This window comes from Anoplophora glabripennis, unplaced genomic scaffold (genome assembly GCF_000390285.2).
Source record: "Anoplophora glabripennis isolate ALB-LARVAE unplaced genomic scaffold, Agla_2.0 scaffold78, whole genome shotgun sequence".
NCBI classification, from domain to species: domain Eukaryota; kingdom Metazoa; phylum Arthropoda; class Insecta; order Coleoptera; family Cerambycidae; genus Anoplophora; species Anoplophora glabripennis.
In genome coordinates this window covers 394,802-418,906 of record NW_019416286.1, presented here as the reverse complement: position 1 = coordinate 418,906, position 24,105 = coordinate 394,802, and the positions used below count along the sequence as shown (strand labels likewise).

Here is a 24,105-nt window from a genome sequence, read left to right as displayed (position 1 = left end):
TAAACAATATTTGAGGATGACCGAAATTAATTAATAAAAACCTACCTTACTTTGGGAATTCTAGGCTTTAAAAAGGAGGTATTAGGGAAACATTTCTTTAAAATTCATTAGAACAGCTAGTTTAATTTATATTACAAAAATGTTATTATTAATATGTGGTATAAACAAATACTGAATTGTTATGTACATAAAAACTATATTTTCAGTGTATTTCATTTATATAAAAATAATACAAAAATCTAATTTAATAAATATATTAGTACAACCAGTCTTAATACTACCATTAATAATAATAATAATATTGCAAGGAAAATATAGCTGTTCTTTACAAGAAAAGACATCCGTAACTTGTGCAAATTTTTCACAAACTTCGNTAATAATAATAATAATAATAATAATAATAATACGTATAAACTAACTAAACAGTTCTAGGATTAATATGTAATTATTATTCTTTTAAAGTAGTGAACAGAATTCTTAAATATATACAAAAAATTGAAATACTATAACATATTCTTTATATGAATGATCATACTTGTGAATATTTAATCTCTAATCTAGGTACGTTGAAGTTAAATGTAGACACCTATAGTTAAAAATACTACAGCACGTACATCTATATAAAATGTAAAGTGAAGTTTTATAAATAGCGAATGTGATGACATTTTTCTAACAATAAAAATAAATAAAAGTGAAAATAGCTACATAGCTCGAAATATATTTTGGTGATTAAGTACTTTAACGTTCGATTGCGCAAAGATACTCCATAGACGAGTTTGTATTTTCAAAATATGTTAATTATTTACATAAAATATTATTTATCTGCCATCCTTTTATTTTCATTTGTAGAATTTTGATTACCGAAATCGTTTAGCACATCGTCATACATTGATTGCATCTCTTTTTCATTTTGCTTTTTATATATGACCCTTTTAATTTCTTTCCTTGTATATTTATTTAGCACGAATATTATTGTTACAAAAGTCCCCTGTAAGGCTTCAATTAAATCAATTGCGTATTGAATTGCAGTCCCCATTATTATAACGTTTGCCAGTGCTTCTATTAACCAGATGAATGTTGTTATCCAGACCAAGAAGCACGATCTCAACCTGCAAAAGAAGTTTTCGTTTAACTGATTAAGTATCGCTAATAAAGTTCTAGTTTGCACTGTCTGAGGGTGATGACAAACTGAAATAAAGCAAAATAACACAACGATAGTTATGAACAGCAATCATCTACCTAATTAATTATGGCACTAACTGTTAGAATTATATAACTCTAGTAAAAATTCTACTTAACAATTGATATGTGTAGGGAATGCCAATAGTTGAAAAAATTACGATATCCTATGTTTAAAATTCAGTTCTGGTCATACTGTAAGAAATTGGGAAGTAAAATCATTCCCGTAAACAATATTAGATTTTTTTCACATTCATACCATGAGAATTCATCTTTCCATCATATGAAACAAAAAATTCTAGAGAGTCAAGTACTTTTAATGTTCTGGCAAGGAAACATTATCATTATGTCAATTAACCATCTTGTAAAATTTTCCTAGAAGGCTATGTCGTCTACGAAACCTACAAATATTTTTTTATCCATATTTGGCGGTGAAAAGTAAAGAGTTTGTTGGCAAACGCTGAATATTATGAGTGGGGCTATAACTCGGCTCTCTCATTACGAACATAAGAAACAATTTAGTAATTACTTGACCAATGCGTTCTTTCATACTTTCAAATTAGTGTTATCAGATACCAAATAAAGTGCAAAATAATAAATTAATTGATAAAGAAAGTGAGTGCGTACCAGGTATGTTACAAAGAAGATTTATGCCGAAGAATAGAAGACAAACAGTTTCTGGAGACGCTCGTTATAATATTACTAAATGAATTCTGCTTGCTTTTTACGTAGATAGGTAGGATAGCTGCAATTGAAGAAAACGGAGAACATAATCCATTGATTTTAAATATTAATAGTAAAAAAATAAACAGTAGGTACACATTATAAACGACACAAACATCCATTATGGTGGAAATTACCTCTTATTCCTGAAACAGATCCTTGCCCTGATGCAATGGTTTCATTTCATTGCCGTTTTGTTGATTTAAACTATTTTTACATTTCCTCTTTTCTATTACTTTGCTACTGTAGTTATGACCAAAAATTATGAGAACAACCAAGATTCCTTGCATATACTGAATCAAGACTAGGGAAAGTAAAAACCCATCTTTTTCGTCGACTTGTAACAAATTTAATACTAACCATGCAACGAAACTGAGAGTCATAATAATGCATATCAGTATGCACTGTATTAACCTGGAAAATTACGGTTTTAAAATATAACAAATGCTGGCTTTTCAAATGATTTACTAGATATATTTCCAATAATTAAGTTGTTCATATGTGGACACAAGGAAACCTTTTGTTTTTTAGTTTGGTTGTGGGTAAAACACATTCCTCAAGTGAATTTTAAACTCTATATACGAAAAGCTTTGTTCCTAACATATTTGGTACCCTATCTTCTATCAATTTAATCAAACAATGAATCTTTATAGAGAAACATTACCTCTATATACTTAAATCTGTTTTCAATGATGTTAAATGGAAATCCTATCGTTTTACAGTAATAAATTCGCGTTTTAATTGCAGAGCAATTAAAAAATGCTTAAATAAATAAAACATCTCTACATCAATACCGTTTTGTACTAACAATTTCTAAATAAATCTAGTAAATCAGTTGTAGCCTTTTGTATTTTTAGCAATTACTCCAAATGGAAACAGAAGTGAACATCTACAAAAAAGCAATACAGAAAACACTACTAAAGAACTGTTACTAGCCCTGGTCCCACACAGCTAAGCAAAACAGTGTATGTACTACTATACTGCATACAAAAACGTTTTGTAAAGATACAACTAAACTAAAGCTCTTTCAAACCAAAATAAAACAACTAAATATGCCTCAGTACAAATATGGTTATTTAAAAAGTTACTATGTATTTTAGCGACATGTAAGGTTTCAAAAAACAACTGCGTTCTCTCAAAATTTGTACCAACTAAAAGATACAGCAAAAAGAATAGTTATTCTCGGCAACTTCAATGTTTTAGATAAGAAGCAAACATATCCGCATTGACTATCACAAATACTCTGTGCTAAGTTTGATTGAAATATATTCAAAAAATAATAAAAAATAATGAGGTAAATTCCGTTAATTGCTTTGCCTTCATATAAGGAAGCTTTGATTAAATTGTTTACATTCACCAATGACTCTCCAAGCAGTGTGTGGAAATGGAATTAAAAAAGTGTTCAATATAGAAAATTTGAATGTTCGCGCATTTGATAAGATAAATTTTATGAAGTAGGAATTATGTGAACTGAAAAAAACGTTTCATTTTTCTGAAAATTAACTAGACGTTAGAGACAGAAGACATGCTAATGTAACTCACATTTTCCATTAAGCTCCATAGCTTAGTGGAAAATGTGAGTTACATGAGTATGTTCTGTCTCTTAACTTAACATGTACTATTTCCCATAGTTCATGTAAGGGTACGATGAATCTATCGTTTTTATATTCTAAGAAAACACAACAGCAACATCAACTATTTTTTTCAAACAGAACAGGTTTTACGTAAGAGAAGCACACCTAAGCTAGATTTAATATTGCTACTTACATGAACTTAAAACGGCTCTTGTTATGCAACCATTCGTAGTCTTTCCGGTCGTCATGGGTATTTATGATGTAGGAGGTGTAGCACAGACCAACTACAGATGCCAATATTAGTAAACCAATGGGAATGAAGAACACCCCTATCTTCACTTCTGTCAAAATATTTGAATAATATACATTATAGTAATGAGTAGAACAATGGTCATATTTTAGACATTTTCAAGGACTAAAATTCATCTAGATTATAGTCTTAGTGGTTAAAGCGAATTGACTATGTTTAAAAAATGTTAATATAGTGGTTTATATTGCTTACCTCCAAAGTTACAAGTGTCAGCTCCTGAATAACTCTTAACGAATGATAATGGTATATCAGGTATTCCATCTGGTATAAGGGAAACTGTTAAAACTACAACAGGAACTAGCAATGAAACAGCCATGTAGACATAAATTCTTGTGTCATCTTGAGCACGACGACCCGTTGATCTAAAATTAAAAATAATATTAATATAAATATTAACAAATTATTTGAGTTGAATAAGACAAATTTTGTGAATATTGGACATTTTTATTGTGCTTAATTTTGTAACTGTTAAAACTAAACTGCAGATTTTCTCAAATTTTCGAATATCGATCCTTATGTATGCTATAATTTGCTTTTCTGCGTGTTTTGTATTGGTTATGATGTATTCTGCTACATACTAGAACAACTACTATTGCCTAGTTGATGCTCATTATTTGTAATATACTAACAAAAAATACAGACTAGCTACAAGTGGACAAATTTCAGTCCATGAAATGCGATAATTAAAAATAGAACGCAAAAAATGTTTAAAACCGTCGAAAACCGCATATAAAAGCAATTAGATTGTTTTTGGGTTATCTAAAATATACGCCTATAAAAATACATTTAATAATTTGGCATTGGCATAATGTATATATCTTTCCTTATACACTATAAGAACCAAAGTGATAATCAAGGCGGGCCTAGCGGCTCTAATAGCCGGTCAGCCCCCACAAAGTTTAGCTGGAGAACAACAAGGCAGGTAAAGGCTAAGGCTAAGTGAAAGGTAGTTCAACTAGCGGCGACAAGCCACAATATAACAACCATCATATTTTAAAATTTAATATTAAAATCCTTAAGATCATATGAAATACCCTTGTATATTTTTTGTACTTACTTAACAACATATATCAGATCTATACATAAACAGGCCAACCATACAAAGGAGCATATCATGGAAAACATAAATAATCCTCCTGCAATAAGAAAGAATCCAAAATAGAGTTTATATACAGGGTGTCCCATAATTAATGTGCAGTAGATTCTACGATCAAAAATAAGATTATTTTTTCCCATCAGGAGATCATATTTTTCAAAATATTTCCAAGACCAGTTAACGTATCATTATGAATTTTGGTATGTTGGACACTCAATGAATATTCTAACGAAGTACACGAAAACTGTTTAAAAACTTTAGTCAGGGGTGTCTCAAGCAGGGGGGCTCACGGGTAAAATGCGCCCCCAATTTTTTCGCCCCAAATATTTTCAAATTTAAACATTAAACAATGATAGATATGAGTTTTTCCCAAAAAAAAAAATGTACTCTGTCTGAGAACCAAAATTCATAGTGATACGTTAACTGGTTTTGAAAATGTTTTGAAAAATATGATCTCCTGAAGCCCCATTTAGGGGGTACGCAGCTCTCATAGGAAGAATTTTTCGACCCTTGTTTATAGGAAAAAATAATCTTATATTTGATCGTAGGATACACTGCTAAAGTATTGCATACTAATTATGGGACACCCTGTATAGTCTAAAATTATTATAGCCTTGTAAATTAATATAATCACATTATTGTTACTCGAAATAAGTACAAGCATAATTTGTTCAAAAATTTGCAAATGTATTTTTTACTTGTCTGCCTTTTTTATTTAATAGAATTTACATTTGTAACTACAAAATACTATAGAGATAAATCTTTCTATGTTACTTTATGAAAATAAACCTTAAAAGAAAGTAAAAAATTGGAACTGATTATTTTTCTTAAAGAATTTTAAATACGACTGCTGTATTTTTATCAATAAATATAATTTTTCAGCATCAATTGGATGACAACAACAATTAATTATAGTACAGGGTGTGCCATTAATACTCGCCAATTGAATATTTCTAAAATTAAAAGAAATGTTTATTTTGTAAAATATGTTGTGAATTACATTACCTACTTTTCATTCTTCAAAATTAATTTTGAATTATAAGAGCTTAAGAACTTCTTCATAATAAATTGCGGGCATAAAAATGATAATGAAACTTTATTTTTTCACTCACATTTGCGGAAGAAAGGCTTAGACGATACGAAAATGAGATGTTTCCTCTCCTAAATCAAAAATGTTCGTCTCGTAAGACAAGAATTACAATTAAAAAATGTGAGCCACTTTCCAAAGCTTCTGCCATAGAAATATTTCTTGGTTAACTACACCATATATGAAGTAATTCTTAAGAAATACACAATTATTTTACAGATTTTATGTCATTAGAGATAATAACCAAATAACTTACCCGTGAAATTACAAGCCCCGCTCATCTTTTGAAGGCATATTAGAGATATAAATGTAACTGTCATTGATATCGAGTATCCCACAAAACACTTCCTGTGGATATCTCTGGCTTTCAGAATGACAATATAAATCACAGCGGACGAGAAGAAACAAATCGTTGAAATGATTAAAACTGAAAATAACGTTTTTCTTAAGTTAGCTAAATTCATACTTAAAATATGTGAAATGAGTTAGTTCTTACTTAGTATACTTATATTGCTAATAATAGTTGTGCAAGAAAACACTTCATTTGAGACAATTCTGGACTAGCGCAAATTATTGATAATTTGAACTAAAGTTCAATTAATGCCTAATTTCAGCTTCATTGATTCAAGGCAATGAATGAATAAAATTCTCAAAAAATTTGTATAACTTTATCATTATGTAAAATATTTACAAGTAATAGATGTATAATTTTCCTTTTCTAAGAAAGTATAGTCAATGAATCGCAAAATTCAAATCTTGCATGAATTTAGGAAGACACTACATTTTCAGTTCTCAGAATGTCTTTTAATTCCAACACTGTTTAATCAAAGTTTGAATTAATAAAGGTGTGGAATTAGAATTTTACTCACATGGAAGATACAGATAACTGATACTAGCACCCTCTGTAACTGGAAGATCCGTGCATACAACAACTTTATGTTCGGTTACGTTGCGATACAGTATACAAAACGATCCGTGGTGTAAAGTTCCATAATCGTCCGGGGTGAAATAATATAAAAGACTACTGTTATATATGAAACCAAGCACTTCTTCTTTTTCCACTATTACCCTGAAAGATATCAAAACATGTACTTTAAAAGCAAGCGAAATTTACAACCTCTCCAATAAATTAAATTTTTTATCTGAACTTTTCACCTTCAGCAAACAGAATATTTTTAGAAGTTCAGTATCCTAACATTTGTAATAGGTAAAACATATATTTATTCTAAATGCAGAATACCGTGAATATAGTTACGCTTCGTTACTTCCTAGGTAGATCTACCTGCTCTATCATTGTCTTATTAAAAGAGCGATTTCTTGTCATTTAAATATTAATTAAACTTACCCAACAGAGTTCTTCCCACATTGTGCAAAATATCGGTAGGGTGCAAACTCCACATTGTCCAGAAGTCGCTCAGGATCTATATGTGTTTCGTTACTATCAAATACTGCCAAGTCAATTGTCAGATCCGTGTCCACTGATGTACAAGTTTTTGTTTCGGAAAGATAAATTTCGTTTAATCCACAGCAGGTGGGTATCCGATATATTGGTTTGTTGTCTTTCTATATAAAAAATACATAAGATTAAAATTTAATTTTTGTTATTCATTAAGTTAATCGCGTTTACTTGAATTTGTGCTATTATGTATTTATAGTATGAGTAACAGATGATCGACATGGTATTTCAAGTCACTATTAATTAAAATCTGCTTATTTCCGCAATCAATAAAGAATTTCGCATTGACATGTAATTACATTGCAAACGCAGTCCAATATTCTACACCAAAAAGATATTTTTGTGTGATTGTTAGGTACTAACCGTCATCTTATGGTATCCTAATGCTTCAGGTACATTATTCCTCGCCTCACTGTTATTCTTATAAAGTAAAATATGTCCTAGGTCAGTCTTCGCTTCTACAGACCACACAGCGACGTAGTCGATTTTATCATATGTCCATCTGTCCGGTAACTGCAAGTAAATATTCTGTCCTTCATAGGTCCTCAAAGGACTCGTCGTGTTATTTTCATCTGGAACTAATAAGCCGTTTGATGATGGTTCTCCCACTCCTGCCCAGAAATACGTATCGTTATCTTTGCTAATGTAATTTAAATTTGAAATAAATATATTCTTCTTGTCAATGATCAGGACAGGCCCAGATTTAACGTTGCTACTGTTGAAACCTTCTGTTTCATGGACGTTGGTTTTTATAACCTGTAAAAATTAAAAAGTAATATTATGTATATTAAACAACAAGTTTAGATTAGTAAAGTTTTACTAAACGCACATCGCTTTTGAGTACGAGTGAGGGCAGTGATCAAGTAACTTAAATTCATTTAAAAATAGTAATGGACCTTTTTGTTGTAGAATAAACCGCAATGTAAAAAAATATATTCATTTTGAAAAATTTCCGTTGGCGTAGAAATTATATTAAAAATAGGTGCAACCAGAACTCCTTACGGTCGCCTATGATTGATCTCTATTCACAATAATTTGCAAAATCTATAGAACATTTCATTCCTACACTACATACTAAATATAAAATGACTTTCATAGTGTAAGAAAAAGTAAATAAAAACCAACAAAATATTTTTTTTTCAAGATCTTATATCTCTAAAAGGAAGCCTTTAGAAGAAAAAGTATATACTTCAAGATAACATTATTTTGACACGATCTATCGATGGTTAATGTCCTAAAAGTGAATCACCCTGTATACTATGACAAATTCATATTTTTGTATCAAAGTATTTAACTATTTCATCTTCGCCCTTTCAACTTTGTTGCCATTGCATTTTATGGCATCGATATTAAAAGTGGTTCACTTTTGTCGTTAACAGTTTGCCGATGGTAAAAGTTTTAAGACGAATATTCATTATTTTAGTAACATTGTTTTTTTTTTTATATTATCACAGAAAATTTTATCTAGGTAACATACATTTTAACAACTTACAAAAGATTTTTTTTTCTATACTTAAATCAAATTTAAAACCCAAATACTATAATAACTATGATATTATTTTATTGTGTCTATCCTTTTTCAGTGGAATTAATTTACTCATAGGTTCTATTTATGCGAAGAACAGATTTGAAAACTATAAACCGCTTAAATTTTTCGTAATGAAAAAATAAAACCAGTTCATTAATTGGTCTCCATTCATTCGGTAGTTTGTTTACCTTGATCTGATTGCAAATTTCTCTCGAAGTGGTTATAAAGTAATCTCGCAAAAGAATTATACGTACTTTCATTCATGTTGCTTTTACATGTCGTTGATAATGAAAAGAGGCGTAAGCACCAAAACCGCTATTTGCGTTATTTCTCAGGAAAACAATGTGAAGAAACGTCATTACTAGCGAATTTTTTGTGGTATGAAGCGTAGTACTAATTATACCATTGTCGTGATTCAAAAAGAAACTTTGGTCAATTCCTTTTTGTCTCTTACGTCCATTTGCAAGATCAACTAGGTCAGGAAAAAGAGCTGGGAAATTACCATTTCGCGACTTTTTATTTCGGCAAGCTGAATTTATCACTATAGATGCTAAATATTATGTACAATAACATATTAGTTTCCACAGTCATAAAAATGGGGGGAAGATTGTTTACAGGGTGGTTAATTGTAGATTTTTTACGTAAATTCACGTTTTTTGCTTATAACTTTTTTCCGTTCATTTCCACGAGATAATAGTAAAGTACTTTTTTTTCGCCTTCAAAAGACCTACAAAACTAGCCCTCGAGCGTCAAAAAATATTGATTAGATCAAAAGTTATAAACAGAAGAATTTTATTTTTGACTTTTGAATTAAACATTTATAAACTGCTATTAGTTTATAAATTTTAATTCAAAAGCCTTAAATAAAATTCTCCTGTTTATATCTTCTGATCTAATCAATATTTTTTGAAGCTCGAAGGCTAGTTTTGTAGGTCTTTTGAATACGAAAAAAAGTACTTTACTGTTTTCTCGTGGAAATAAACGGAAAAAAGTTATAAGCGAAAAATTAAACAAATAACCAGTTTGTAAACTATCTTCCCCCATTTTTATGACTGGAAACTATAATGTTATTGTACAGCAATTGCGTTGTCTGTATACATTTTGCCTGACAAACCTCTACGAAAAAGAAAGTCTACATTATAATTGTTATAGTCGAAAAATTATTATTATTATTTTAATTATAATGGTACTACTACAACAATTATATGTAGACTTTCTTTTTCGAAGAGATTTGTCAGGCAAAATGTAGTATCTTCCACATTTCCTTGGATATAATCAATCTAAAATAACACCAACTGCTGGTTTTTTCAGTGCTGATAAATTACTTTCTAAGAAAACTGGAAAATATCCATTTTAATGATGCTTTAAGTTTATTGGTACAGAGACAAGAACAAATTACCATAGATACACTATTAAGTAGAATCTTTATTGTCCTGTAACACGTTTTTGTTAAAACGTTCGTATTTACATTTTATAAAGTACTGAGGATGATGGTTATAGTATACATAAATGTAATTAATGCATTTCAAACCGTTAAATTGTTTGCCTTGCTTTTACAATGTGCAATCTGTAATATGTAATAAAAATTAACCAACTTTAACAGAATGCAATGACTGATATATAAGAAAATATTGGGTTCATATAGAACAATGTAAACATGAACCGTATTTGTGACACATTTATTTATAGCATGATAAACGAAGAAGGTGAGTCACATAATAATTAATAATGCACTGGGGCCATTCAATATTTCGATCTAAATTGGTACAGAAGAATTATCGGAGGATTAAACAGTTGAAATTTAAGATAAACGGTTTATAAACGTACAGTATGTATCAGTCAAATGGAATAAATTCAATAAAAAATAAATGTGTGCGTGTTCGAAAAACGTTCGGGCACGTCGATAGGTATTTTTAGTTGCTCATTTTTTTCACCAAACACTTTTTATGCAAGATGTGTCGTGTGACAGTGTTCAATATCAACTTTCTTATTTTAAATGCAACACCCTGTATATTATTAAATTTTTGGATTCTTCAGAAAATTTTAGACATATTTTATGTACAATGTCCTATACCTATCTTCAACTATTTCGGAAATATTAAGTGTTTTGAGATTTCTTGCAAAAATTAACATTAAAAAAAGAAAATTATTTGATTGTACATGAAATATGTCTAGAATTTTCTGAAGAATACAAAAATTGAATAATATACAGGGTGTTGCGTTTAAAATAAGAAAGTTGGTATTGACCACTGTTACATGACACACCCTGTATAAAAAGTGTTTTTTGAAAAAAATGCGCAACTAAATATACCAATCGCCGTGTCCGAGCGTTTTTTCGAACACGCCCCCATTTATTTATTATTGAATTTATTTCATTTGGCTGACACACTGGCTAAGCATATCTAGGTATACGTATGGCAGCTTATAAAAATATAAAAAATTTATTTCTGAAAACAAACTGTTCTTAATTTTATTTCAAGCTAATTACAGGCTTTTTTTAAATACATTTAAGTTGGCTACTTGGCTTTTTTAAACACTTATTTAGGTACTTTAACTTGCAATGGAAATCAATTTAATTTCTTGCCATGAAAATAACACAATAAGCAGTGCGTGTGGTAGCGAAACAAAATACGAAAATAGACTGCATCAGAATTATAAAGGTCAGTCATCAATGGCGCCAAAAGTCGCGCTGTCAGTTATTAACCATACTTGTAGCCGAAACGTTAGAGTGTAGAACAAACAAAAACTGTTATACCAAAAACTGGCATTAAATATTCAGTTTTCAAGTTGTCCTTCTTAGAATCCGTGCGAATAGCTATATCATAACCATAACCATGCATGCACTAATGGAACGTAGCCAGAATTTATATAATGTAATTGAGAAACATGTCTTTCGGAGAAAATTTGTCGTACATATTCCAAGGTCGCCATTTGAAATGAAAAGATTAAAATAAGCAAACCCGTGTTAACTATGTAGTATTATTAAACATAAAAGAATTTGTATAAAAAATGTTCCATAGTGTGTATATCGTTTTAACATGTTATTTTGATTTTATTTTTATCCGTCCGTGTATGAAACATCAGTTAATATTTAGTAGGGTTTCTGATTTCTCGGCCTATTTTTTTTCTCGGGACTCGAGAATTCTCGACTAGGAATTCCCGGGAATTCTCGAATTCTCGAGAAATTTCTAAAACTTAAAAAAGTCATAATTTTGGTATTGCAATGCGAAATATAAACATGCTATTATACTTAACAATCATCATTAACATTTATTATTTATTCAGTATTTTTATTAATTACTTATGTTTCTACTTCTACTAACAAAACTAAATTAAACTTTGAGTTTCTTCTTAAAAACCTTTAACTTGTTTTTTTATTAAACACTTTCAATATACTTATGTTTATTTCAATGTTTTTGAATCGTAGTTTTCTTCCAATAATAATTATTAATAATCATTAATCATGCAGTCTTTTAATTAAATAAATAGTAAATAAGGAATTTAACCGAAGAAATCTTAAAAAAAAACAAGCTTTAATTTAAAGATACAGAAGCGTTCTTCATATTAATTTATCATTCAACATTAGGTATCTGTTTATAATACAATTTCTACACAGACTTATTAACTAGGTACAGGGTTGTTCACTATATTTTGACCCCTTTTAACTTTTTTGTTTTAAGAGTTATAAAAAAATACGAAATACAAAAGTTACACGATTTTTTATGAAATTTTCGAATATAATAGTAGAAAAACAAATGAAGTTCAAACAAAATGGCCGCGAATATTAACTTTGTTAATTTAAATGGAACACCCTGTATATTTTTATACATTTGGATAGAACGTTCCCTGTCGAGCACAGTCATATATGGTTTGTTGGGTTCATCTCTAGCAATAAGCGAGATAATATTAAAAAACGAAAAGAACGTTTTTTATTAAGAAAATAAAATATTTTGTAATTGTTGGACGTTTTTCGGGCATTTCTGCCTTTTTTCCAAGTACGTAATGATTTAGATTTATTTGCAATATATTTTGATATATCGAACACTGATATAGTCCAAAATGGGTATAAGTATTTTAACTAAATCGCACTAATTAGTCCGTGAGGGGCTTATTTACTCCTGGACAATGTTATATGGTAGGCCGTGACAGTGACAGGTAATATTATGACAACATTGTTATTGTTTGACAGTTTGTATTATTATTTATTTAAAATGGGTTACACAGAAGTAGAAAATTTAAATATTATAGGAATTAAGATTTCTCCATAGTTTATTTTAATTCCTAATAATATTTCAATTTTCTACTTCTGTGTAACCCATTTTAATTAAATACTAATACAAACTGTCAAACAATAACAATGTTATCATGACATTACTACCTGTCACTGTCACGATCTACCATATATAAGATTGTCCATGAGTAATTGGCCTCACACGGTCTAATTAGTGAGATTTACTTAAAATACCTATACGCATTTTGGACTATATCAATGTCCGATATGTCAAAATATATTACAACTAAATGTAAATCCTTACGTAATTGGAAAAAAGGCAGAAATGCCTGAAAGAGGTCTAACAATTACAAGATGTCTTATTTTCTTAATAAAAAACATCATTTCGTTTTTTAATATTATCTCGCCTATTATTAGAGATGGACCCAACAAACTCTATATGACTATGCTCGACAAGGAACGTTCTATCCAAATATGTAAAAATATAACAAGGTGTTCCATTTAAATTAACAAAGAACATCCGCGGCCGTTTTGTTTTAACTTCATTTGTTTTTCTACTATCATTTTCGAAAACTTCATAAAAAATCGTGCAACTTTTGTATTTCACATTTTTTTATAACTCTTAAAACAAAAAAGTTAAAGGGAGGAGTCAAAATATAGTGAATCACCCTGTACATTAAAAAAAAGAATCATCAAAGTAAACTAAAGCCGTAAAAACTTAAAATAAATAAATCATGAGCTGGTAGAGAAACCACTTTAACCGCTCAGTTATTTGTCGAGAAACGAATTGAACGCATGAACGAAACGAACTCCAGTCAAGAACTTAAGACGCGCGTGATTTTTAAATTTCTCGATTTCTCGACACTTTTTTCTCGTCTCGAGTAAGGCCAGATTTCCCGGGAATTCTCGCTTCGAGAAGTCTCGACCAGAAACCCTAATATTTAGGTATGTAAAGGGTATCCCAAAATTCACGAAAGAAGTAATTTTAAATAGAAAACATTGGTTTTTAATTAAAAATTGTAATTTTTTTATTGAGTCATGAAGTGTTCCTGAATTTATTAAATTATGTGAGTAATACAATAATAACGTACAAATATTAGAGTTAGTTATAGCAAAAAAAATCACTTATTGTCTAAAAAGTCATTTATTTATAGTAAAAAGTAAGATATTTGCTGGTATTGTCAAAAAACTAGTCATCCTAACAACGATAAAAATTTTTACTAGGGTAAAAATTGTACTATAGCTACCATAAGAGGAAGGTAGTCTCGCAACAATAAATAAAAAGTTGGCAAAACATTTTTTAATTAGTAGTAGACTCGTTTAGCAAAATATTTTTTCTTATGGCAGCATGGTAAACATCCTAGGGCATATTTAAAGCAGAATACTTCGTTAGGGTTAATCAATTTCTGGTTGTGACTAGATGCTGTTTCCCTCAGTATTTATAGCCAAGTTCTAACTTTATCATTAATGGACTATTTTGATAAGGAAAATTTTAATGTTCTTCTTTTTTTATATTTAACCTATATACATATGAAATTTTATTCTAAAATTAACATTATTCTACTTTATTATTCCAAAGTGCTGTTATTTAAAGCAATGTTAAAATTTTTACCATGCCATCATCTTACAGTTTACAATTACAACGATTTTTTACGATATAAATGCAAAACAGAAATTTAATTACTTTTCATTCACGTTTGATGGCTCTTTTGGTAGATCAGTAAAAGTAGTTCATGTAAATGAAACCTGCATTATAAAAATACAAATAATAATTTTCGACCTTAACAAGTAAGATGAACATTGTAATCAAATTAGTTGGAATCTACTGAATAGACGATAGAGGATGTTGTCAAATGTGACACTTCAAAAATTGACTTTTTCTTGTTTAAAATGAGTCTCAAAGATATGTCCCAACAAAATCTGAGATAAAACTGATTGTTATTTCTGCAAAGAAATTATTTGCGTCTTAACCAATTCGGTACTTTACCCTGATCTCCCCTAATAATGAATTTAGAAGCGATTTGCGTACATTATATTTCCTTTAGACATATTTATATTGTTATTTTCTACATTAGGCGTATATTATACTGTTGACAATTAATTTATCCACCCACAGGCTAATTTCGACGATTCGTGATTTTTTTATCATCACGACCTGTAGTTCTACGAAATACTTTAAGTATGAGAAATTTGAAATGCCATTAATATGCTGAATATGATAATTAATCTTGAGGGCCATACTAACTAATGGAGTATTTAATAAATTTATTACGTTGAAGGTTATAGTTAATTGTATGCAAAAGATGTAAGTTCAAGATCATACACCACACTTTGGGCTTGAACAAATATTTTAAAAAAAATTATCAAGTCTGTTTTAGCAAATTAGAGAACTGTTAGTAACAGTAAAAGTAAAAATAAACAGCAAGTATAATACTTATAAATTATAATAAGTACGTAGTTACACATAATATAGAGAAATACCATAGAGAAATGACATTTAAACTGTAGATAATAATAACTTTTATTATACAATTAAACTTGAAGGTAATGTAATTGATAATTATTATTAAATACGTTGATACTCTATGCGATTTTATAATGATTTTATAAATAAAATCGCGTCTTAATAAACATGTTTTTACAACAAACGATAAGAAAAACACACTTAGAATTCAGTATATTGTTTATCAACTAATGAAGATTTCGACGAGTTGAAAACTGATTCAAAATTAATTTTTACGTTGCAAAATATTAGTAATATTCAGTTTCAAATGTTACTGTTTCATTTCATTTGATTTCGGAGATATCTGGAAAAAAACTACTCTCCAGTGCTCATATTTGAGGGGCTATCAAAGCCATATCTCTGCTTATCTCTATATGCCAGTACATTCATTTTTTCTCTTATTTTTAGTTGTACTCGTAAGTTAATTTCGGGATACTTGATAAGAAATGTAGGTAATGCCACTTTGGAAAGAACAAAATAAATTGTTACCGATGCAAAATATGTTTTCAATCATTATAGCTATATAAGCATAAGATACATTCAATATGTAACAGCATTTACACATTACGATTACTGAAAATCAGTACCACCAAGTATCATTTACAAATTATGATAAAAATATAAAACTAATGAACTTTAGAATATTTAAACCCGCAATCGATACCTCATTCCAAGATATCGAAATACAATAAATCTACAGTCTCTTATAAAGTCATTAACCTAACCTTCGTTCCAATAAGTGGTAAAAGATATTAGGTTGTTTGTTTAGATATTAGGTTAGAATGTTTTTCCTCAGAATACCAAATTCACCCCACAGAACTACTAATCTCTTTCCTAACACAAATTTATACACAATTTTATTAATTGTGATTAGATGCCTTAGATTAGGTGTCAAAACAGTTATTGCAAACGTCATTTTGAAGAAAAATTCAATTTTTCCATTGGAGTAATATTATAAGTAAAGCTCGGGGTTTTCGTCGGCTAGTCATAGGCTTGTTTGTCGTAAACAAATAAATAAAGAGGTAGGTATAAATAAAAATAAATAAATTTGCTTACTTTATCATCGAAAGGTCGTTTTTTATCCCTTGGTGCGTTCGACATTATTAATATCAAAACACGTATACACGAAGCAAACGCGAAGCCAATAACTACCGTTATTACCGGTTTCGTACGGTGCGCTGTAGCGAAAGGCCGCCGCGACGGCTATGATCATCCGACCGAGTCCCGAGTCCATCTATTGTATTGGGAATAAATAACAAATACATATCGCATTTAAATTATAATTTTCACTATGAACCTAATTTGTCAAATTGTACAGGTATGTTTCAAATGCTATAGAGGCCATAAAATTTCCTTTAATTTTATCTACTTATTAAGATTAATATTCTTATTTCAACATTACACGTATAAAAATAAGAGCTATTTGAAATCAAGAAAAATATGTCACAATTTTTTTTTGGTGATTGATGTATGTCTTAAATGGTTTAATAATATGTTATTATTATACTCACGAATATATACTTGAATCAAGTTTAAAGTTTTAGGTACCTATACGTACATACTTAAGTCAATTTACAATTATTTATCTGTAAAAGGTTAAAGCAGAAGCTGTAGTAGTAGTATCATAATATTACAACTACGGTTGTTGCATTCCTTTCGAAGACAAGCAGCGAAACGTCAAGGTAATTTTGACGACCTCCGCAACATCCGGATGATTTGGTAAGTGCCGGAAAATGTTGCACACAGGTATTGCAAAAATTAAACAATCGCTATTACCAAAGTTAAACTAATTTTATATGAATTAGTGCGCATGTTTTAAAAAATTCAAATCTACCATATTCTGTAATGATAATACCTATTTCAATATAAAGAACCTTGCGTTTTTATTACATAATATATATTATAGCGTTCCTTATCGAAATTCTTAGAAAATTATTTGCATCCTATAATTTAGAATAACAATTTCTTATTAATGAGATTATGCGGAAATGAAAATTATAAGTAGTTACGTCCGCCTTTAGATAGCTCTCATTGATTTATTGTAATTTTTTATTCAGTGGTCACCTAAAATTTTGTACTTCTCTTTATTTCCGTTTTTTCCCATTCTGACAGCAGTAGTAGTTTTTGTTAATGAATCAATTGTCACCTTGAAAATATAATTTATAAAAAAATTGTTACTTCAACTTAAAATACTACATTCCTGCGGTATTCTTACAATATTGCACTAAACAGAAATGTATCTAAATACATAAACTGTCAGCAGATAAATATTTCCCAAAACAAAAGGTAAAGGTGAGCAAATGATGGACTAAATATAGAATGTGTAAAGCGTAAACGTAAACAATTATTGTTCATACCCAAGTTTAATTCAGAAGTTTAACTGCTGCACTTATTTTCTGTTACATTAGTAAATATTAATGTAAAATCTTAACAAAACTTTTGTGAGACTTATAAGTCTATACTTTACAGTCTCACAAACACGCTTAATGTTAGAAACTTTAATATGTCACCTACATCTTTAATAATTATTTAGAAAGAACAAATTAGAAACTCAATTACATAAACTATAATTTTAAGTATATATGTTTTTAAAGATACTAGAATAATATTTTTATAAAATTTGTACAGTTCCATACGCTTCCTACAATAATAAATTATGTAAATGTTCTTAATGAAAAGAAACATTTAATTGTATCTATTAGTTTTATACATACGAAATAAATTACTTTTAGAGAAAGTATGAATAATTTAAATCTAAAAATCATTAACGTACTAATCTTATAATTAAAATGTTTTTTATAAATTACATTTTCTCGAGTTGCTCACTCTTCATTCATTGATAATTCCACCACGATAGTAGAAATCTTTTTTAACGGTAGTTGTGAACCTGAATTAAATACTGGAGGTCATTATTTTAGTTTGTTTATTAGGTAGAAATGTTCACATAGCTTTAAGTCGGCTTCTCACTATTCGATATTAGTTGATGGTTGACTTTTGTTGACGGTAAAAATTGACTATCATTTAATTAACTGTCTGTTCACGCATTTCAATAAAATCTTATCTACAGTTTCTGAAAGAAAATTATTGGATATTAATTGAAAACAAAAAAGCGTGACGAAAGTTAAAAATGAATAAACCGGTCTAGGTGGATTCCATGTTTAGATAAAAGGAACACGCCTACACTAATAAAATATTTTAAAATACCATGGAAGTATGTTTCCATGAAATTATTTTTCTTTGAAATGGAATAATTCTAAGGAAAGCAGAAACAGTGCAACATTGTATTAAATCTAAATCTAACTTCTAGTTTTGATTGAACAACAAAAAATAATATTGGGATGGGTTAAAAAAGAACCGTTTGTTTCAGGAATTGAATATTAAGGAGAAACCAATATGTGCTTTATATAATAACTTTCAAAATAATACCCCATGATTACTTCAACGTCTTTTGTCACCCTATTTAATTTTGAACATATAAGCAATGTAGAGGAAAAGCACCAGATTTGGATGAATGGATGATTCAATTTGTCTGACAATTGTTTACATGCTTCAAATACGTTTTAGCTCGTTCGAAACCCAATAATGACTCATTTGCCCAATAAAAGTTGAAATACACGTTTTGGAAGTAATTTTTCTACAATTCATCGTTAAATAACTGGGTTTTGGTGACAGCACCCATAAATACCCAGACCTACATTTTGTATCAATCACTGACACTGACCCTTAATTAAAAATCTAAATTTAAATGGATTTTAGAGCAGAATAAATATGGTTTTGATGAATTGTGCGTTAATTTGATTTGTTAATTTTATGTAAAAAATTTCTACAAAACAACAGTTATCTGCATATTTCTATTGGTTTATTATATACACATTTAAAAAACTAGGGTGCAGTTATGCGTTATCTTCCTTCCCCTTTCCATTTGTCCATTCGTTTACCGCAAAATAAACAAAATTCTCGACATAGAGTGTGAGCGACAACGATTTTCACCACGTGATAAAGAAAAAGATCTCTGTGTATACCGATTGTATTCACTCTTTCCTTATTTTATTCAATGCCAGAAAACACATTCAATTGATGTTTCTAAAAATATTAAAACAAAAAGATATGAATATGTTGCACCGCTTTGTTAATTCGATTTGTTATCTTTTTCTATATTTACTCATTCACTTTATTCGACGAAAGATAACAGATTCGGTTGATGTCTATTAAAGCATTGAAAGAGATAGGTAGCAGGTATTAGGTGTATGTTGTTATTGTTGTTTATTCAATTTATTATCTTTCTCTTTAAAGAATAATACACGAACGAATTCATACGATGATTTAATGATAAACTTAATTGATAAAATAGTACTATACGGTGGATTATTATTTTTTTAGAGGTTACCGCATCCTCTCTACCATACAGTTCTGCTGCAACGGGATTTGAATCAGCTGCTGAATACCTAAATTGATCTCGAATGATTATTGAGTCGTGCCCTTTGATACCTCGACTACTGTAAATCCTATTACTGCATTACTATGTTATAATTCTACCTAACCTAATCGTCTCATAGCCATACTGACTCAAAATTATATTAATGTAGATTATATAGGTACTGACATAACATTTTTTCACCATATGCGTAACAAATCTAACAACATTTCTTTTTCATACAAAACTAAAGTTATACTACAGATTATTCACTTTAAAGTGTAATTACCTCCTAATCAGCGTAGCAGCTGAAAGTTCAGGGTTATTAAATATCGAGTCGGAATAGTGAAGAGATTTATTGAAAAATTCAGTGAGATTGGATCAATTAGTGATCTTAAAAGATTTTGTCCGTCCTTCAACAAGTCGTTTACACAAAACATCGAAGCAGTTCGAGAGAGTGTTGCCAAGAGTCCAGGAATGTTAATTCGGCATTGTGGTCAAGAATTGGACATTTCGAGAGGCTCTGTACCGCATATTCTCACGAAAGATCAGCATCTTCATGCTTACAAGTTCAATTGAGTCAAGAAATGAAGCCTACTGACCACGCAGAACGAAGAGGATTCGTTAAATGATTTTTTGAACATTAATCGACAAAATTATCGCATTTGGGGTTCAGAAAATCCACTAGTGACTGTTGAGAAACAATTGAATAAACAATGTATCACTTTTTGGTACGGATTTTGAGCTAAAGGCATCATCGGATCATTCGTCTTCGAAAATGCGGCTGGTCAGGCAATAACAGTTAATAGTGCTCGCTATCGCGACTAATAGTCCAGTTTTTTTGTGCCTATATTCCAAGATATGGTTGTAGACGACATGTGGTGTCAATAAGACGGTGCCACATGCCATACAGACAATTTCCCAGATCATGCGCCTACACCTTAAAAGAGGAAAGTGAACGTTGTTCAACCGCCTTTAAGCAAAATGGTCAAGGAAAATCTCGACATGTGCCAGGAAACCTAAACTGATGAACCAATAAAAAATTACAATGTTTAATTAAAAACCTTTGTTTTCTATAAAAATTACTTGCGTAAATTTTGAGACGCCCTTCACTAGTTAAATTTTATAACACTAAGAGACAGTGCTTGTGAAAAATATAATTTTAACTGCAATATTTAAAAATCCTTCAATAAATGTAGTTTTTAGTATAAGAACATCTTTCATTTTATTACACTAAACATCTAGTTGTCTGTACAATTTCGCATAAAACTTAATCATCAACAACAACAACAACAACATCTTTCATTTTATTACACTAAACATCTAGTTGTCTGTACAATTTCGCATAAAACTTAATCATCATTCTGTATTCTTGGTATTGATATAAGAGATATTGATTTAACAGATTTTTTATTTTTTCTGTTCAGTTCTAATGTTCTACAAATTTAAGTCAACTTGACGTCTATAACTCTATGCTTAGTGAACAAGTTTAGGTATATTCTAAATGTTCCTAGTCTGTTGATAACAATGTCACATCAAATACTGAAAACGGAAGCAGGAAAGGATGATTTTATGCATGGGGGTTTTCCAATACCGCGTACCTAATATTTAGGTTAACATGTACCTCGATAGTTCAAATAAATAGGAATCATTAATCTTGGACGTACTAAATTTTTTTGAAGATACTTTCAATTTTGATGTTACAGAAATAGACCAGTACGGATCTGTCGAAATGTTCCACTTCTTGGATGTAAGAGGGGGCAAGCTAATTTTTGCTGGAATACCTTCAGTATAACTCACATAATAAAAGTGTAGGTCCCTAGATCTGGCCGAAGTCCGGAATATTTTCAAAATTGCAAAAATGATTAAAAAATTTAAAAAATACCGATTTTATCTAGTTTTTTACTTATATCTTGGAACCTATGCATTTTGGAAGAATATTGAAGAGGAAAAAAGTTTTTGAATTTAATTTTGCACAATATACTGTAAGTTGAAAATGTCCAGAAAAAATTTGCTTGCCCCCTTTAATATCCACCCCAAACATAACAACAATATATTCTGTAGTACTCGTGTCTCAATCATATATTTTAGAATTAGCTTTAATTATGGTAATGCATTGCTTGAGTTTGTTTCAAGATAAATAATCCGTAATATATGTCTTATGGAAACATTAATTTATTCTTATGAGAACTACCTGTCTTGTTTATACACTATTATTTTACTTTTGCATACAATATTTTAGCATCACATTTGGGAAAACGTCTATCAAGGTCGGCTTATCGAGGTTCAAGTATGTAATAATTTTTTTATCATACAATGATTGGGGGATATAGTCTGTACAGATAATATATCAAGCGTGGCAAGCCAATATAAAATTATTTTCTTCTAAGAACGAATTATGTTGGCGAAAGGTTCTTTAAACATATATTTATCGTTCTTCATCTAACATATTTATAAAATCGCACATACCGGTTTTGTGTTGTTCGCAGGTCGAGTCGTATTTGATATAATTTCTGTTTGTCCATTTGCATTCCTGATATACAAACTTATTAGCACAACTATGCACAAGTTTACACAATACCCACGCATTTTCACTTGATTTCCAGATCACTCAGGTATTTAAATCGAGTTCCAATGATTAACACTGACTATGGATGTGCCGCAAATGTAGTTCTTGGATGCAGTCCTAGTTCACCGGGGGTCATCATCACTAAGGGTCATCATTTATTTTTAACTGAAATTCAGAAACTATTGTAGAGTACAAACATTCCACGACGAGAAACAGCGACCGGCCTCAGCGAAAGTTGTTGACGAATTGACTCGTGAAACGAGTTGGTATTTGGTATTTATTCATGGGAAGTCTGATAATGCGGCCGTCATTTGACGCCAATCGCCTACCTATCTACAAAGTGTCTCAAAATACAATAAAATTTATCGAAGATATGGATATAGATCATATTGATGGGGCGGTGAACAAACTTTAAATAACAAATAAGCAAACAGGTTCTTATAAATCTTAGTCGAAAACGAATAATTTTCAATTTGATTTTGATTTTTTTTAACTTTTTTATTATACAGGGTGTTCTACCGATTAAAATAATCAACTTTTGCCCTATACAATTTTTTCCTACGGAGATACAGGGTGTTAAAAGTTTCAAATATTTATATGATTTTTCCTGGCAAAAAAGTGATAAAATTTGGGGGATGACATTTTTTGGTAGAGACTATTTTTTCATGGATAACTTATTCCAAAATACACTCAGTGACTTGGTTATTGGGGAAGTAGGGCACCTTTTTTGAAAAAAAAAAAAAATAATCGTACGCCACTGGTTTTTTAAATAATGTTAAATGTTTTTAAAATTTACAATCAATTTGTGGCAATAAAGTATTCTTGTAAAGTATTCGTAAAATTTACTGGTCTTTGGAAAATCAAATAAGAAGATACTTTTAAGTACCTACGTTGCTATTTATCATTTTCTATTAATTGCTAAATGTATAACAATAAATTCAATACCTAATATTTTTGAGAGATTTCAAAACACTATACAACGCCACTGTTTTGTGTGTTGCAACAAGTTCGTTATTTTTTCAGACTAAACTAAAAACATATTTTAATAAAAAAAAATATGGTATTCGATTCATTTCAACTGTAAAATACCAGTACCGAATTGTCATCATCATCATAAAAACCACCAATGGGCGGATGAAAATCCGCATATTATTTTCCAACGTCGATTCCAAGAATAGTTTTCTCTGAGTGTTTGGGTAGGTATTGTGGGCGATTACTTGATTGGTCCCTACTTTTTACCCAGAACCCTCAATGGTAGAACTTATCGAAGGTTCCTACAAGAAGAATTAACACCACTTCTAGAAGAAGTACCATTGAGGTTACATCAATTATTGTGGTATATGCATGATGGGGCGCCACCTCATTACATCTTACTGTTAGACAGTTGCTGAATAATCAGTATCCCAATCACTGGATTGGTAGAGGAGGACCCATT

The 24,105-nt window shown here is 29.9% G+C and overlaps 1 protein-coding gene across 2 annotated transcripts; it reads right to left on the bottom strand.

Moving 5' to 3' along the window:
• Positions 1-424: 424 nt before the first annotated feature.
• On the bottom strand, positions 425-22,902 carry LOC108907923. 2 transcript variants are annotated; one of them, XM_018711762.1, is made up of 10 exons: positions 22,571-22,902; positions 7,789-8,181; positions 7,315-7,532; positions 6,839-7,038; positions 6,226-6,396; positions 4,844-4,922; positions 3,979-4,148; positions 3,670-3,817; positions 2,040-2,316; positions 1,019-1,109 (listed from the first exon to the last, which is right to left on the bottom strand). In XM_018711762.1, the coding sequence occupies exons 1-9, from the start codon at positions 22,688-22,690 to the stop codon at positions 2,043-2,045; spliced, it is 1,773 nt and encodes a 590-aa protein (XP_018567278.1). In that variant the 5' UTR covers positions 22,691-22,902; the 3' UTR covers positions 1,019-1,109; positions 2,040-2,042. The 2 variants fall into 2 exon arrangements, with proteins under 2 accessions (XP_018567277.1, XP_018567278.1); XM_018711761.2 differs by lacking the exon at positions 2,040-2,316 and having other exon boundaries at positions 425-1,109.
• Between the last annotated feature and the right edge of the window lie 1,203 nt (positions 22,903-24,105).